This window comes from Sander vitreus, unplaced genomic scaffold (genome assembly GCF_031162955.1).
Source record: "Sander vitreus isolate 19-12246 unplaced genomic scaffold, sanVit1 ctg125_1, whole genome shotgun sequence".
Lineage (NCBI taxonomy): Eukaryota > Metazoa > Chordata > Actinopteri > Perciformes > Percidae > Sander > Sander vitreus.
This window is the reverse complement of record NW_027595400.1, coordinates 69,667-88,979: the sequence shown is the minus strand read 5'-3', so window position 1 is coordinate 88,979 and position 19,313 is coordinate 69,667. Positions and strand designations below refer to the sequence as shown.

Here is a 19,313-nt window from a genome sequence, read left to right as displayed (position 1 = left end):
TTAGTTTAAAGGAAGATAGAGAAGGGAAGTGAAGGGGGCATGACAGAAGGAAATATCAAAACAAGAAAACAGTGCTTATTTTCTCTTCTCAGTGATCAAAGACTTATAACAAGCAAATTCACAGCTGTTTCTTTCTCTGTAGTGAGCTGTGAGATGCTAAAGCTTCACAACAGTCAATATCATATGCTTTTAACTGGACTGGCTATACATGGGAGTTAATGCTCTTAATGAAGGAGAAAAAACATAACATTTCAGTCATGTCTCTCATCACTTTAATCAAAAGAACATAACCTGTATTTAACTAACACTAGCCAGGTCGCAAGCAGATATGGCGGACAACGTGAGCTCCAGAATCAACACCCCAACCAATATCTCTCTGAGTCCCAGTGACGCCGTCTCTGAGTCGTTGGAGTACAAGACGGTTTCAGTGTTCCTGGTCATGCTGGTGTGTGGTGTGGGCATTGTGGGAAACATCATGGTGGTCACTGTGGTCCTCACCACACGCCACATGAGGACACCCACCAACTGTTACCTAGTCAGCCTGGCCATAGCCGACCTGACGGTTCTGGTGGCAGCTGGGCTGCCCAATGTGTCGGACAGTCTGATAGGCACATGGATTTTTGGCCACACTGGCTGCCTTGGGATCACCTACCTTCAGTACCTGGGCATCAACGTGTCCTCCTGCTCCATCACCGCCTTCACTGTAGAGAGGTGAGAATGGACAAACAACCAAATACAACTGCTCTTAGTACAGATTTTGCAATATCTGCTGTATTAGAGTTAAGAAAAGAGAAACTCACACTTGCATACTGTGTTTTTTTATGTTGCATCGTTTCTGTGTTTACAGCGTCTTGCTGTTACAGGTGTTTTAGAGTTTGTTTTTTACTGTGCATCCTTTCTGTATTTGCACCATGTTTCTCCTAATGGAAGTGTTTTGGGGCTGTTTGCCTGGGTGGGCCACTATAATTTTGAGTTGTTAATGGTATTCATTTTACTTTTACTGGAGAATGCTTTTAATTTGCATAAGTTACAAAGGCAAAGTATTTAACATTAACACAGGCTCTACATGTGAACAAGGTAAACAGTGTGTGGGTGTAAGTGATGTAATATGATGCAAGCCAATGGTTTTGCATTCTCATCTATAATAATTGGTTTTAGACTTCTTCGTTACATATAGCTTCATCTATGACCTCAGGAGACTATCATCCCAAGACGAACAGCAACAGTTGTTTCAGCAAGTGCCCCATAACAACATAGGCCTATGTTTAAGTGTCTAAGCCCTCTAGTGGCTGTATAAAGTATGATAGGAGCAAAGGAACTAGTGCGACATTGTTGTAGAGCAACAAAGTCTGTGTAGCGGGGAGGTCAGGGTACATAGATCAGTAAATCCTGGGACACTGCTTGTTGTTTCCTGCTGACAGTCATAGTTTTTTAACCCTCTGAGGTCTAAAGGCATTTTCACTTATCTTCTTAAATGTACTTTTTTTAGGGTATTTCCATGTAACTGACCCCCAACAAACTCCGCTTTCCATATAGTGATGCCCACATTTTGTTAGAGCAATGTGTGAGGAGATAATTTGGCACTAAAGCTGAAACGTTGATGTTGGCTTTTTGAAATTCTTCAAATCTCTTGATAACAAACCTTAACTCAAGATGTGTTGTACGAGTTGTTTTGAAGCTTGAAATGAGTTTACCAAAGTCTTAGGTTATATATGATTAAAATAGTAAATAAATGTCTGAAATGAAATTCTGTAATATCGCTTTTTGAGTAGGAGTTTTGTCAAACATTGTTTGGACGCGCCGGTGCGTCTTTCGTCTTCAGAGGGTTAACCATGACCAAGATCGTTCCCTCAAACATGTTTATTATTGTAACCATGACGACAAATGTCCCCTAACTTTATTAATTTATTTTAACCTAAACCACAATGTTTCCCTAATGTTAACCAAGTCATTTTTGGCCCTCAACCTAACCAAACCATAGTGCTGTGATTTGTAATGGTTTTGAAAGCACACACAAATGATGTCCTGCTGATAGGGGCGTTATACGGTGGCCGTGAGAGCTCAGTAACAGTACTAAGGGGCCACTGTCCAAGTGTCAGTATGGGTTGAATTGGGAGTGAGAACGTATTGGTTCTGAACAGGAGCGCAGACAGCTACTCATAATGTCAGGCCCTGGGCTTTTTCTAGCTCTGGAGTGTTTCAAAGAGTCTAGGCCAGCGATTGAACAACCAAGGGAATGTAACCAGTGCATTACAGTTAGTTTTTTATTTCTGAAACATCATTACTAAAATCAAGGGTGTCAAACCTAAGATACAACTCATTAAACTCCTGTGCCAGTTGTTTGTAAAATTTAAAACAATCATGAACCACCTTTTGGTTGCTTTTGTTTTTTGACCTAACAATAGTTTTTAGACCATCCCATGCACTGTGGTGGAATGTAACTAAGTACATTTACTCAAATACGTACTTAAGTCCAAATGTTGAGGTACTTTACTTGAGTCTTTTCTTTTCATGCCACTTTCTACTTCTACTCCTATTTCAGAGGGTAATATTGTAGTTTTTACTCCACTACATTCATCTGTTACAGCTTTAGTTACTAGTTACTTTACACATTAAGTTGTGGGCTTAAGCAAAACACATGTAGTTTATAAAATCTGATGTTTTATTATAAATTAAACTACCCAACAATATAACGGCCTACAAGTACACCTGAAAATAATTAGCCGATTAAACTGTTTTCAGTTTCTAAAATAGGAGGATTTTTCTGCAGTAGGTACTTTTTACTTTTAATACTTTAAGTACATTTTCCTGAGGATACTTACATACTTTTACTTAAGTAACATTTTCTAAGCAGGACTTTTACTTGTAACAGTATTTTTCCAGTGTGGTATTATTACTTTTACTTAAGTAAAGTATCTGAGTACTTCTTCCACCATTGCATGCAGAACCCAAATTATTATTGCCAAGTTCTCTTTTTTAATTATCTTTATATTTGAGTTTCATACTCCTTTTTTCACTTTTTATCATTTTTAGGAACTTCGAAATAGCCTTTTCTTATTGTTCAATAAAATCTTCAATCATTTTGACACCCATGGCTTCCTGTTATGATATAAACAAAACTGAGATCATTGACTCCATTTCTTTGAAGTGAAAATACCAAGTAACAGATCAAGATCTCAATTTAAACAGCAATATCAAGTCAATAACAAAATTAGCCTATTATTGCCATACAAATATAGAGAGACTTTGAGGATACATGTCCAAACAAGATATATAAGAACAAATTCATGCTTTCATCTCAAATAGTTTAGACTACTGTAATGACCTTTTCTCATTTAATGGCTTAGGGGCCTATATACATTTCTGACCTACTTCTTCCATATGATCCCCCCAGGCCTCTTAGGTAATCTGGAACAGGTCAGCTAACCATTCCCAGAGTCAGAACAAAACATGGTGAAGCTGCTTTAAGTTATTATACCACCACTGTTGGAACAAACTGCCAGAAGAACTCAGATTAGCACCAACTGTAACTACTTTAAAAACCGACTAAAGACTTTTGTCTTCATGCCTTTTAACTGTGTCTGACACCCCTGAGACTGCCACTGAGACTTTGCCAATCTCCGGCTCCCCTGAGATCACCTTTGAGACCGCCCCAGAGACTTTGCCCTTGTCCTGCCCCCTGGAGACTTTGCCTTTGTCTTGCCCCCCAGAGACTTTCCCTATGTCGGCGGTCAAACCTACTCCTGCCCCTCATGTCCTGTCGGCGGTCAGACCCACTTCTGCCCCTCGTGTCCTGTCGACCTCTGTTCCTGCTGACCCGCTGCCTGGCTCCAACCCTGCTGACTCGCCGCCGGACTCCAGTCCTGCTGACCCGCCGCCTGGCTCCAGCTCAGCTGACCTGATGCCAGCCCAGCTGACCCGCCGTCTGACTTCAGCCCAGCTGACCCGACGCCTGGCCCCAGTCCTGCTGACCCGCCGCCTGACCCCAACCCAGCTGACCTGTCGCCAGCCCAGCTGACTCGTCGCCTGGGTTTCGCCTTTGCCGGCGGCTGCTCAAGGGTCCACAACGTCCTGCCTAGCCGCCTGAGGGGCCTTACCTTTACCGTCCTGTCTGGCCGCCGGAGGATTCTGCCTTCGCCGCTGGCCACCTGAAGGATTCTGCCTTCCCGCCGGCCGCCTGAAGGCTTCTGCCTTCACTGCTGCCCCCTGTTCCCAAGTGCCCATGGTTCCCTGTTGCCGAGGCCTCTCTGTTTTCTGTTGCCGAGGCCTCTTTGTTTCCTGTTGCCAGGGCCTCTCTGTTTCCTGTTGCCAGGGCCTCTCTGTTTCCTGTTGCCAAGGCCTCTCTGTTTCCTGTTGCCGGGGCCTCTGTGTTCCCTGTTGCCGGGGCCTCTGTGTTCCCTGTTGCCGGGGCCTCTCTGTTCCCTGTTGCCGAGGCCTCCCTGTCCCCTGTCTCGGGGCCTCCTGTTCCCTGTCCCAAGTGGCCCTTCTCTGTTCCCTGTCCCGTGTGGCCTCTCTGTTCCCTGTCCCGAGTGGCCCCTCTCTTTTCCCTGTCCCATGTGGTCTCTCTTTTCCCTGTCCCGTGTGGCCCCTCTGTTCCCTGTCCCATGTGGCCTCTCTGTTCCCTGTCTCGTGTGGCCCTCTGTTTCCCTGAGGTCTCTCCGGCCCTCTATGCTCCCCGAGTGCCCTCTAGGCTCCCCTGTTCCCGGTGCCCCAGTGCTCTCTGTTCCCTGTGCCCCAGTGCTTTCTGCTCCCCCGTGCCTTAGTGCCCTCAGTCCCAGTTCCTGAATGCCCTTTCTCTCCATTGACTCTCTGACTTCCCCGGACTTTTTCCACCCTCCTTGGGTTGTTTTTGGTTTCCTGGACGCTTTTTGTTTTTTTTACTCTTTTCATTCGGTCCCGCTACGCCCTCTAGGATTGACTTTTTTTTTGGACGTCTGGAATACGCCCTTGAGGATGGGGCTCTGTTGTGGTTTTGGACATTTCTGTTGCCTGTTTGTATATTTCTGTTGCTCTTTCCTGTTTTTTGTTGTTTATTCTGAATTGTGTATGTTTTGTTAGTTCCTGTGTTCTCTGTTCCCCCTTGTGTTGTCTAGTGTTGTGTCAAGTTTTTTTCTTTTTCCTGTTTTATTTTGATAGTCTGGTTTTCTGTCTTATCGTGTCCAGTTTTACTTTGTTTTCCCGCCTTTGTTGATTACCCTGTCTCTCCTAATGTGTTTCACCTGCTGTGTCACCTACCCCCTCATTACCTCATTACCCAGTGTATTTAGCCCTTGTGTTTCCCTTGTCTCTTGTCAGATCGTTTTGTGTCTGTTAGTGTGTTTCAGTCTGTGTGTCTGTGTGCAGTATCGTCCCTGCGCTCTCTGTGTTCCCGCTTTTTTGATATCCTGTTCTTTTGTTTGACGTTCATTCTGGACTTAGTTTTTGCCTGCCTCAGTTTATACCCCTTGTGTCGTTTGTTTTGCATTTTTCACTTTTTGTATTTGCTCTGGTTTTTCTGTTAATAAATCGTCAAGCAACGAAACTTCCGACTGATCTCTGCTTTTGGGTCCTCAAATCCCCCGGCTCATGACACCACACAGTTGCAATCATAGTACCAAAGCGATAAAAAACATTCATTATTATTTTATTTATTAATTGCTTACACTTTTATTCTTCCTACCTGTCTTTTTAAACTTTTTAATATAAAATGGCTTGAGCTGCGTCTCTGTATGAAATGTGCTATATAAATAGACTTTCCTTGCCACGGTTGTGTTTAAACCCTCCATTTCCTCTTTACATGCAGGTACCTAGCTATCTGCCATCCAATGAAGGCTCAGACAGTGTGCACAGTGTCCCGGGCCAAGCGGATCATTGCAGTTGTTTGGATCTTCACCTGTGTCTATTGCATGCTGTGGTTTTTCCTGGTGGACATTCAGGTTAGATAAATATGCTGCATTTTGCATTACATTTTGTGTGTTACTGGTTTAACTTGCTGAGGATCTCAGCAGAGTAACAATCAGCGTGCATCAGCGGGGGGCGTTTTTTGGTCATGCACAATGAAACAAAACTAATTAATTAAATCCCCCTTTTCATAACATGGATATAGTGCCACTCGGCCAGCCACGCCAAAACACTTTTTTATGACTTCAATTTCCAATGGAAAATAATCAATAAAACACAGAGCTTTTTTTATATTTAGAACACACAGAACATACAAATACCTCTGTCATTTGTCAATGTCGGTGCTGACATAATAATAATAATTTATACTTTATTGATCCCACAATGGAAATTACAATGTTTTACTCTTTTGTTAGAAAACACATTATACACAGGCCTGAAATACACACACACGCTCAGTACCTATACATGCAGTAATGGAGTCAGAGTGAGGGGGCTGCAGCTGTCAGTTACCACCACCTGCTTGCACCTAACCCTAACCCTTGAGAGTTCGGTGTCTTGCTCAAGAGCACCTTGGCAGTGCTCAGGAGGTGAACTTGCACCTCACCAGCTACCAGTTCACCATCATACTTTGGACCTTATGGGGACTGGAACCAGCAACCCTCCGGTTCTCAACCCAACTCCCTACAGACTGAGCTACTGCCACCCCAAACATTACCATTGATGTAAAAATGCAAATAAATCAGTAAATGCACAGGCAATTAAGTGATATCCCGCAGTTATGGTGTTGAAATAAAATCCTGTCCTTTTTGTCTGAGACCGAGACAACAAAAATGCGGTCGATTTTGTGACGAGATCGAATACAACACTGTCAAGGTCTATCAACACAGCTCCGCCGACCGGAAGTACAAGCAAGAGGGTTTGAGACCGTAAACAAAGTGGGATAAGTGGGACGAGGGCTAACTCGTTATCGGCTATTACTATGCAGCATTTTCCTCGCCTATGTACAATCTTTAGTAAACAAAATGGATGACCTTCGGCTGCGGATCACCACTCGTAAATGTATTACGGAGTGCAACATCATGATTTTCACGGAAACATGGTAATAACAGAGCTGTGCAACAGCATGTGCGGACGATGAGTTTGACGTCACTAAAGCGAGACCACACAAGTGTAGATCACAGTGTTATGCAGTTGACTTATCACTCACGGACCCTCCCCCTCTCACACACATTGGCCAACTCTGGCAGACTCGCTCTCTCTTCCTTTTTCAACATGAAACATAGAAATAAAGAAGTCATCAAATTTGCAGGTCTTACATGTGCAAGTAGTTAAAAAAACACTTGCATTGTCTCAAACAATGGTCGCAAAATGACATTTTGTTGCAGCCTGGAGACCTGACATCTATTTTATTTCATAATTATGTGTCAATTTGCATCATTTAAACATTAAATGTAAAATGTGTGTTTTACAATAATATGTTTATTTAATACTACATTATATTATAGGTGTTTGTGTTGTTTAATTGAGCCAATAGGTTCAACTGCAATTACCAAAGAACATGTATATCTCTTTTTGGTGATGACATTCTTTAAATTGGATCAGGTGATTTTTCATTTGTGTCAAGAACAGAGGAATAAAGTCTTTGTTATTACCAAGCCTATTTTGTCCAAATGCTGTGACAACTTGCAAGTGAATGTGAAAAGCTTTTTTAAGAGCTCTGTGCCATTTCTGAGAGTAGTGTTATTATGTTTAGATGTGAAAGATAATAATGTGCAACTCAGCCCAGAGTCTTATTTCAGTGTCTCTATGATAACTGTATGACATTCAGGTCAGCCAGGATGGACATGTGCAGTGTGGCTACAAAGTGAAACGAGAGCTCTACCTACCCATCTACCTCATCGACTTTACCATTTTCTACGTCATCCCACTGCTCCTTGCCATTGTGCTGTATGGCTTGATAGCACGAATCCTCTATCTCAGGTACTGTACAAGGTCTTTAAAACCATAATAAATGAGTTACAAAAGGGTCACTCCACCAGTTTGACATATGTAATGTATCAGTGTATTCACCATGTGGAGTACTACTCAGCCTGTGAAAAGACTTGTATAATGTCTTAAGCGGCTCTGGAGGAGCTTTGTCAAGTCGGAGCAAATAACCCTGATGATGTCATTTTTTAAACTCAGCTTGGTTTAGGAGCTTACAATTTGTAATGATTTAAAAGAGAAAGCCTGCATTACAAACTGGAGGCATGGAGTTCGAAAAAGATGGGTATCTACCAGGCAGGAAGTCAAATTAAATACTTTCAAACTTCATTATGGAAAACATAGGCTGCCGTAGATTTGGTGATTGAACCATACTAGGGAATAGGGACTAAAAGTCAGGAAATCTCTGACTCTGCTTGCAAGAACCACCACTGTCTGTTCGGTGTGTTCCGTGCCGTTGTCCGTCGGAGGGGCCGTCAGCCTTCATTTTGGCCGATTTGACATGTTCAATCGGAAGGCTGGCAGTCGGACTCAATGACCAATCTGATTGGTGGAGTGCTAACCCGGAAATAACGAGCTGGATGAGCGACAAACGCCTCTCAAAATCTGACAAAAATCTTTTAAACTGACCTTTGTCGATCTGAAATGAAGACAGATTCAGCAACTGCATGGCCTATTTCTCTCTTAAAATGTTTTCAGAAACACGTTTCAGTGAATTTTATTCGTAAAATGAGATCGTATTCCGAACGAGCCGCCATTATGTTCAGCTGGAGAAGCCAGACCCATGTGACACGTTCGTCATTTCCGATTATATTTGAATATGCTTAAATTCAGCCAATTATTAACTACACTACTCTTGTTGTTAAAAGTGCTGTTCGCTAGAGGGATGTTCAAACATTAGCCTAGAAGTAGTCTGTATCCTTGACGTTCCACTTCCAGGATTGCTCCGGTGCTTCCGTCTTTTTAGCCGATGTCCGTCCCCTTCCTCTTTCTTTGTGTTGGCGTTCTATCCTCCGGTGGATTTATGAGGACTGTGGCTAACCGACAGCTAGCTAGACTATCTGTCCAATCTGAGTCTTCTAATTGGACAGACTAAACAACTTTTGAATGTACACATGTTCCACCAAAAAAAAAAAAAAAAAAGTTCCTTCCTGAGACCATTTAGCAGAGGCACTGTGGCTCTGTCTGGAGCTTAGCGCCAGCCAAGACCATTGTGATTGGTTTGAAGAAATGCCAATAAACCAGAGCATGTTTTTCGCCCATCCCTGAATGCTGTGTGAACTAGCCAGACCCTCCTGCGCAGCGCTGTGGAGGAAGGTCTGGCAAAGCCCTCTGGCAAAGTTAGCATAGCGGAGGATTTAGAAGCTAAAGAGCCAAGACTTGGAGTTAGTGGAGACCAAAACAGAGCTGAAAGGAAAATGAATATTGGATTTACATTCATCAGGCATCCAAATCAAAACTCTAAAATAACTGATCATGTTGTTATGTGTCTGTTTGAGGTCTGAATAATGAATTGCTTGCCAACAACTTTATAATATGATATTATGTCAATGTTTTGTTTGCAGCCTATTTCTGGTTAGGGTTAACTGGTAACCCTTTTTAAATTTTCTGTTTTTATAAAGAAACCCTACAGCACATAATAAATCAAACCACCTCCTAACACCTGATTTAATCAAGAAACCTAAACCAACCAACACATCTAACATGCTGCTTGTGTCCCCCCAGCCCTCTGCCCAACCATCCTGACTCCAGTGCCACCACACTGCGTCGGAGCTGCCGGGAAGCCTCTGAAGTGGGGAAGGGGGGTCGCCAGGGCCGGCAAAAGAGCACGCTCTCCTCCAGGAAACAGGTTTCTGCCTCATCCCAAATTTAACCTCTTTCCCATTAACCCCTTCTGTGCTCTCCATTTCATGTTACATCCTTTCTTATTTGATCCCGGTCTTATCTTTGGCTGTGTGTGTGATCTTCTGGAAATAGGGTTATGATTCCCTCTTAACAGCATGATGATGATGTCCATTGCTTTCGAAAAGTGGCCTCTTGTCGGCTCTATGTCCTGGCTGTTACGAGGCCCTGAAGGCAATTGTGGTGGTAATGGTTACTTTTCCTCAGGCTAAGCAGTCAAAAGCCTTTTTACTAAGTAAGCCCTCTCTCTCCCAGGTTACATGGTATCGCTGCAGTGGTGCTTTGTCTTAATGCTCTTGGATGTAGAACACATTCTCTCAGGCTTTTTGGTCTTAAAACCATTTACCTTCAGAAGCCTTTATCCACTCAGAAGGGATACGACAAAGTTCTTTTTAGTCCAGAAGGAACTAGTTTTGTGTCCACATATTATTCTTTTAAAATTATTTTAGCAATTGAAAAGCCATAGTACAAAGATCTTTGTTCTCTAAAAAAGTAATAGCATTTCTGTCTATGAATATCAGAGATGACCTTAAAAACAATAAGACTAGAGACCATCTTGCAATTGGATTAGGGTGTGTTCACACCAGCAAAAGGGGATCTGGTGATTTGCCGCAGGGTTGTGCATAGGGATGCAATGATTATAGATTTTGTTGGTACGATTATAGTCTGAAAAATTATCACGGTTTCACGATTATCACAATTATTATGCATTAATTAATTTCATTGCTAATGTATGAAATTTCATGAACACTAGATTTTAATGTGTTATTTATTGCTGCCTTTTGAAACAGAAATAACAGTAACAGTTTTGAATGTTTTGAAAATGATTATATGATCAATCATCAACCTTTTTAAATTCATCTGAAAAGATTAGAGACTAGAGGTGAATCAAACAAAGACAGTGCTGTCTTTCTAAATCTCTTTTTGGGCTAGAAACGGCCCTGCTAGCTGCTGTGTCTAAAAGTTTGAGGAGCTGGTAGACAAGATGCACCTGTCTCAGGTAGAGTCACAGCATGTTGCCAAGGCGTAAGTAATGTTAAAGGCATACTATGCAACTTTTCTCGCAAGCTGCAGTTCCAATGAGACAACCTGTAAGGAGAGCGAATTGGCGGTTCACCGCTTTGGTCCCCCTACAGGTTGTCTCATTTGAACTACAGCTTGCGAGCAGGAAAATTGCATAGTATGCCAGTAAGTAGTAACGTCAGTGACATTGAGCGGTTGCAGAGTTTTGACTCGTACAAACACGTTAAGGGACGGATTATCATGACCACGGGCCCTGAGCACAAAATCGGAATGGGCCCCCCTCCATCCCCTACCCAAACACACACGCACATGCAAGTAGTAGCCTAAACGTTCACTATCACAAAGAGCGCAAAGTGCCCTACAGCGCATCACAGGGAACCACACAATCTAATAGGGTACAGAAATGTATACAAACCAATACATTACAACATGATGGATTACCATTTTGAAAAAGTGTGAAAGTAATATCCTACCTACAATTTATCAAGGTTGATAATGAATATAACAGCCATTCTCATGGCGCCACATGTCTATTAGGCAATCGGCTGCAGAACATGTCATTAAACAAGTGAACCTGACCACCTATTCCACAGTCTCTTGCTGATGTGGGGTATTTGTTGTGAAATGAAAAGGCCCCTCTTTCAATGAGAATCGTTTTTTACTTTGTCACTGGATATATTTCCCCACATTGCATGATCCATAACATTTTCACACCAAGAGTCGTCATCAGGCCCCCCTCTGATATAGGCCTGTAGTCTGGTTAAAGAAACTGTAACCTCCGGGCATGTTGTCTGAACAGACTGACAGGTCAGTGGAAAGCGAGGCCTGAGCCGTTTTACATGGAAAGCTACTGGGAGCGAACAAACTCATTAGCTAAAGCAATAAGCGCAACTTTTTTTCACGCACTCGAGGCTGTTGCTGCAGTCCCCTGGGGACCTAGCAAGCATAGCTGTGGACGGCTAGCTAGGTTAACTAAACCTGCTATCTGGCAACAAAGGATTCCATTCACTATGCTAAGCTAAACTAGTGGCGGCTCTGCCGGACTAAGACAATGCATGCACTGAGTAAGGGTCTCACGATACCAAAAATTCAGTAGTCTGTGCCAATACCAGTAAAATAACACAATTCTCGATGCTGATTTCGATACCACGGTAAAAAAAAAGGATTTTCTAAGATTCCATATACTCAGTCTCCAACTGAGCTCAAAAACGTAAATGTGACGTGAGCAACCTGTCTGAAGTTGGAAGTCTTCTGGTAGCTGTGCCAAGAGAAATCTCAATAATTCCCAATCTAGCAGAGACGGAGAGCGTAGGTATATGTAAGGAGATAACATAGGCACAGGCTAATTATTGATCACTAAAATGATAGTTAACATTAGTAATTACACTTAAACAGCTAATGGAAGTCCAAACTGCCTGAGAGCTTCTCCTGTACTATATGGTAATTACTCTACTATGCAACAGTAAGTCGCTTGGTTATGACATAATCGTTAGCCTATTTTTATAAAAACGTCTGCTACGGAGCCATAACGTGAGATACAAGGTAATGGAGCCTTTTATACATTGCCATGTTTCTTTAGAAATAAACAATGGACAAATAGAGTCTTTAGTCCATCTTGGATAATGTCTCACACCCTCTCTACGACACACTGGCCCAGCAGAGGAGCACCTTCAGCAGAAAACTCCTCTCACCCAGATGCACCACAGAGCGCCACAGGAAATCTTTCCTGCCTGTGGTCATTAAACTTTACAACGTCTCCCTCAGAGATTCACACACCCCCTCTCTGTAATCATCTCATCTCAAACATAGACAATCACTTCTCTTTTTTATTGCACTATAATCATCTTAACATAGACAATCATTTCTCTCATTTGCACATTAACATTGTACATTTCATATTTTATATATTATTACTGTATAATTGTTTTTATTATATATGTTAAAAGTCTGGATAATATATGTTGTTTGTATATGTTGTTTGTATACCTGGAGTGGTAACAAAAATAATTTCCCCCTGGGATTATTAAAGTATTTCTGATTCTGATACACGCTTCAGATGTAAAGTTATTCGCTGCTAAGTGGCGCCAAAATGAATGGCAGTCAATGGAATGCTAACGGGAGGTGATGGCTTGGTAGCATCAAAATGGCGCCATAGGAGCTACGCATTCTAAAGAGGCTTACCCCCTCGGTCATGGCTAACCGTGGCTAACGCCGCCATGCTAACCCTGCTAATGGCTAACGTTACCAGATGAGCAGGCAAGCGGCCACGGCTGTTTACAACATGTAGCGTGTTCAGCAGGCCGTAGCCGACAACAGTGAGTTATTTGAAGCCAAGAGAGGGGGGGCTGTAAATCAGGAAGAGAGGACCGTGAGTTTGCAGTGAACATGCCGTTTTTTAAGTCGGGTAGAGTTGACTCTCGGCCACTTGTTCGTGACCTCCTTTTTTTAAATGTATTGACTGGACCACTCTTAAGCGTATACTGCTCCCATCAGTTCCAGAAGAGGCGCAGCATCGATGCTGCTAACACGCCGTCGCTAACGGTGCCTATGTATGGAGCTAAATCAGGGCCAAATGTTTTGTTAATTTGAAAAAATATATATATAGTTGAAAAACTAAAGCTTGAAATAAAAAATTTAAGTTTTGGTCTAAAACTTGAAAAATGAAACCATGTATTCAATTGTCGTGTTTCTTTAGAAATAAACAATGGACAAATAAAGTCTTTAAACGCTTCAGGTGTAAAGTTATTCGCTGTCAAAGTGACGTCAAAATGAATGGCAGTCAATGGGATGCCAACGGGGGGTAAGTGCTTGTGCTTGGTACGTGGAAGTGGGAGAAGTCATTGTTCCTGCTGAACTGCACAATCTGGCACAGTTTATTGCTCGTATAGTGTAATTGGTACCACGTGTTGTCCAAAACTGTTTTTTTAAATGGGACTTTGTCACTGGCATCAGTTTGTTTAGTAAAAATCACATGTATATGGTGGATAGAAAGCATTCAGTCATAGTTCTCGCAGTAACACAATTTCCTGAAGGCAACATGACTGAGGAGAGTTTTCTGCCTTCTTTGTTAGGCTGTCACTCATAATTCCACGCCCCTCTGAGTTGAAGCCACGCCCCCTACGCAAAATCAGGGCCAAAAGTCTGTAACTGAAAAAAACTGATCTGAAACTAAAAAAAACAGATCTGAAACTGAAAAAAAGATTTGAAGCCGTAAAAAAAATGTTTTGAATCTGAAAACATGAAATGTGGAACTGAAAACAAATATAAAAGTGAAAAATGAAAATGAATAATTTATTCAAAATAATTCCAGAATTTAATCAACATTTTATTCAAACTGAAAGAAAAATTGGTACACTTATTTTTAGTTTGAATACATTATTTTTCAAGTTTTACACCAAAACTTAAATTTTCAATTTCAAGCTATACTATATATATTTTTTTTGAAATTAACAAAACATTTGACCCTGATTTAGCTCCATACCTACAGTGCTTAAAAAAAATGGGCGTCGTCTGTGTTTTGTCATTTTAGAACCAGAAGGTGTTGGTAGTATCGGTGACATCCCTAGCACTGAGACAAAAATGTGTTTGCCCACCTATTTAAAATCTAGGGGAGACAGTGAATAATCTCTATTTCAAAAAATGGTGGCGTGTTCCTTTAACAACAACGTTAACAAACAATAAAGTTGCTAACAAGCTTACCAACTTTGGTTGAATTCCCCGTTGCAGCTGCAGATGCTGTGAGGTCAGGGGCCGGCTCTGCTCTGTGTTTCCCTGGTTTTTGCTTATGTGGCAGTACGTTGTAATGACACTCAGGGAATTTAAGATTTCCAACAACGCCACTTGGGATAGGCCCAAGACCTTTAAAGCACACAGGTTCGTTTACCAAGTTAGGGGTCAGAGACAATAAAGTAATTATAGAAATATACAATTTTAATTTTATATATGTTTAAAATAGCAACATCTTTTCTATTAAAAGGTATGTTATGGATATTAGAAAACAAAACACAATTCAAATCAATAAACCACCATGCATAGTTAAAACAAGCAAAATCAACATGAAATCAACACACGCAATATGTAAAACAGTTAATATACAATATTTACATAAAACAATATTTGTAATGTCAGCCTTAGGCTGTAAACAAAGATCAGTAACCTAGTAGTTATCTGGATTTTCAAAAGCTTGTGTTAGTTACCTAAAACGGCCACCCAGTGTAGCCTGAAATAATGTATAGTGTATAGTTCATAACCAACTGTGAAAAAGAAGCTGTTTTTAACCCAGAAGAGACCTTATCGATACTGTTTTCCATCAGATTGTTTATAGATCACGACATTTCCGATCGCACTTGAAGGCAGCTTCATTTCAAAAGAAATGGATGGACTGTGCTTTGTTGTTGCAGGAAACAGTCAACTCCAAAAGTTGAATCATTCTGAACTTTTTTTCCGGCTTTTCCCTGCAGCACCCCCCACCGCAGCCTAAACACACTAGCCCTATTCATAAAGAATGGGCAGACTTACATTTTCACCGCACCGTCTGACGGCCGATGCAGTCAGTTTGAATGCAATAACACCAGTCGCGATGCCAAAGGGGCGTTAGGTTAGAAGAGCCCATGGCCCCGGTTCTACGTCCTACAGACAGAGGGTGAAAAAAATAACAGCATTAGTGTCATGGCTGGTAAAATGAGATTTAAATTGTAAATAAATTAATATGATTATAAAAAAATTATAAATTTCTTGATTTTATTTTAACATCACCCAGGTTATGACTGAATCCGTGTAAAGCCCTGATTCTCTTACAGTAAGATTATTACATTTACAAAATGTAATAATCCCCCAGCGCCCCAGTATGCTTCAAATGAAGTGCTTCTTTGATTGTCTAACAGCAGCTGAACCCCCCGTATCTGATTGTGTCCAACTATTTTTGTCACTTGAGCAGGGAAATCAGAAAGGCAGTGAGATGCAGCTAGAAGAAAGTAATGACTTACATTTTTAAATTGTAAATTTAATTTAATTGTTTTTACGGATTTAAAACACTGCTGCATTCTCTAAGGCATAAAATATATTTAAAAAATCATATTAAATATGCAATCAACAGGCATTTGCCATTTTTCCTCTATCCCACTATTATGGTGACAGTGTTGTGTGTCTGGTACCCCTTGATGGGCCCATTCACCTTTTGAATTAAGTTTTAAAATACTGAGTGAAAGGATTTGGTATCACTTTATTTGAAGGGATGTGCAATGTGTAACCATGACATGACACACCTGTCATTAACATGATGCAAACATCCAAAGAAAAATCATCTGGTGCAACGACGCGTTAAGGCAGATTAGACTTTTTAACAAATCTTGTTAGTTTGTTGTTCAGTCTAACTTTTTCACGGAGTCATTAACAGGTTTGCAAACTATTGTAAACCAGAGATCTAGGGGATCCTCACAGTTACTGCAGGTGAGCCAGCAAGTTATTGTAATTTTTTTGAAAGTTTTTTCAAAAATGTAAATGTCTTAACATAAATCCAACATATTATTAGCAAATATAAATCAGCCTATTAATGAAAAAAATCATGAATGATGGGCTCTCTGTCCTATAGGTGAGGTAGTCTCTAAGGCCATCCACAGATACAGTAAAAGGATTCACTGTGCCACATGTTTAACATTAAAACATGATTTATAAAAGCATGCCAACAATTATTATTTTAATAGCATAGTATTACTTGGATGATTACTGTGATTTGATTAAGCTCAGGCTGGAAACCTGCATATCATTCTATCCTGCTTCCGTTACAAATTTGCGGGAACCAATCACAAACTGGCTTATCCACCTGGCGCGCTTTTTAACACGATGACGATAGAGAAGCAATCAAGCAGCTTTTTGTTTACATTCAACATGGCTGCCACCGAAGCGCAGCACTCCATGGAAGTAACCCGTTGATGCCGCTGTCGCTGCTCCGTCACCCGGATCGTTGCTCTGATTGGTTGAAGTACTATCCAATTGCATACATGAGTCATTTGAACTATGCCCTTTGATCCCACCTCTTGTGCAGAGAAAATAGAGAGCAGACTCCCCAGACTAATGTTCAATCTTAAAAGATTGAGCTTGGTCTGGTGATAGCCAAACTAGGATATAACGTTAACAAACTTTTCTTCGCATTCCCGGAGCAAAAGCTGATTGCTGACATCGCACCAGAGACGAGACAACGCCGCCGTCATTAAACTGGGGTGATGTCATGCAATATCGTTGACGAAAAAGACAACACAATGTTCTCTCTCTCTCTCTCTATCTCTCTCTCTATCTCTCTCTCTCTCTCTATCTCTCTCTCTATCTCTCTCTCTCTCTCTGTGCACACACACACACACACACACACACACAAACACACAAACACACACAAAAGGAGTGCGGAGCTAAATGTGAGTTTGTCTCTCTACTCGTTCTGTTTCTGGTGGTTGATGAACGCAGTGCATATGCTGATTAGCCCTCTCTAGGATGGGTAGCACTGCCATGAGTCCATGACGCTGATGTAGTAATAAAATAAGAACACATTGTGGAAATGAACAAAAATTAGAGGAGATTTGTTCTCATATCACTTCCTGTATGAGGTCCAATGTCTCAGAAAATGCAGAAAATCTGTTTCACTTCTGGACTTCTGGATGCCATGAAAGGACTGCTACTGCAGCTGCAGTTTCTAGAGGTAACTCACAGAGGTTGTACAAAGTCACAGATTAAAGAATAACCATTTAATTTATTGGGTCTTCAGTGCTTTACTGTCTCATGCAACCTTTAGCATAGCTTGTTTCTGTGTCACTGTATGCTTGTGGGACACTCATGCGAGAGCAGAGAGACGATCCCAATCTCATGTGTTCAAGTGGCTCCATCTAAGAGCAGAATATTTGCATAATGTGATTTGGGATTTACATTGAAGTGTGCTTAATACCACAAATGATTTTACTCTCTCAGTTCTTCAATAGGCTCTTCATGGTCTTTCATTCATCGTTTGATAGGCCAATTCAATCTGTTAGGAGTTTGATAATTTTGTGTATGCCAAAGAATGGCACTTTTACGATTGGATATTAATACAGTGTGGTGTGAGATTATATAGTTTTAATCTCTGAGTTTCTGCATGTCTGTGATCTCGTCAAGGTGGAGAGATGGAGAAGCTTGGTCATTGTTGCCCTGGGTGAGTCCACAGCACAGCTTTTTATGAGTGGGACGAACTATTAGAGTCTGGATTCAAGAGTTAAAAAGATTAATCAATTAACCGATCAGTTGTCAACTATTAAATTAATCGCCAACTATTTTGATAATTGATTTATCGGTTTGAGTCATTTTCTAATGGAAAAAATTTTCCATAAAATTTTCTGATTCCAGCTTCTTACGTGTGAATTTTTTCTGGTTTTGTTACTCCTCTGTGACAGTAAACTGATTATATTTGGAGTTGTGGACAAAACAAGACAGTTGAGGATGTTGTCTCGGGCTTTGGGAAAACACAGATCAACAATTTTCACAATTTTATGACGTGTCATAGACCAAACATCTAATTGATTATTCAAGAAAATAATCAACAGATTAATCGATGTCACCCCAATGCTTTCTGATTTCAGATTTTTTTTTCTCATTATGGCATTGCAGACATAATTAGAAATGATCTCCAGCCCACCTCCTTCATGTTCAATTAAACACTTTGTTGTGTAACGTAACTACCTGCTGAGGTGGCTGTCACTAGCTCACTGTTTAGGGCATGGACACAGACCCTTATCTCAAATTGCATTTTGCTGAGAGGAGGCGTGTGCATGATACCTGGTATCAACCTGACACACTGAAGGCGGTTGACTTGGTTGCAGGGTGAGGCTGGGAGGCGGGTAGGTGTGTTATTGGCGTGCATGGGTTCAGAGATGTCTGAGCTGTTACCATGGTTACCAGCCAGTGGTGTGGTGAGGTGGGAAGGAGGGTCAAGGCATGCTGAGGTTGTTACACACACACATAGCTTTCTGAGACACTGCAGGGCTTTGCAATTTGAGGTTGATTGTCCTTGCTGTCCATTTAGTTCTTGCTCTATTGATTGGCTGCCATTACTTATGTTGAGTTCCAATGTTTTTGATTTTGCGTGTTCCCCATTGGCCTGAATATAAATTGCCCCCCCTCTTTTCTTCTTTTCCTGTTGGGAAACGTTGATCAAGATATTTCTAGCCAAGGAGAAGATATTTCCCATCTTTGAAGCCTTTTCTCTTGTAAACGTGAAACATAAAAATACATAAATAGTACATACATAAAAGCAGGATGTAAATCACACATTTGTGTAAATACTCACTCTGTCTCTTGAAAACAGTCAGAATGTTTTTTTTTTTTCATTACTGGCAGCTACAAAATACATATCAGTGTAATGTGCAGCACTCTCTCAATTCAAAAATGGTTTCTGTTTGTTGTGAATGTCATTGTCTACTCGTTATTCAGACCAAAAAGGAATAAGATTAAAATTGATCATTAACTGTTTATCATCTCTAATGTTAACTTCAATCATTAGCATG

The 19,313-nt window shown here is 41.1% G+C and overlaps 1 protein-coding gene across 1 annotated transcript in view; it reads left to right on the top strand.

The window, feature by feature from the left end:
* The first annotated feature begins 328 nt into the window (after nt 1–328).
* The window catches only part of trhr2 (thyrotropin releasing hormone receptor 2), a 59,850-nt gene continuing 40,865 nt past the window's right edge, over nt 329–19,313 (top strand). Inside the window, exons 1-4 of the mRNA XM_078244193.1 lie at nt 329–711; nt 5,783–5,915; nt 7,712–7,863; nt 9,592–9,715. Of these exons, the coding sequence (XP_078100319.1) occupies nt 329–711; nt 5,783–5,915; nt 7,712–7,863; nt 9,592–9,715 (792 nt within the window). The remainder of the gene's footprint in view (nt 712–5,782; nt 5,916–7,711; nt 7,864–9,591; nt 9,716–19,313) is intronic.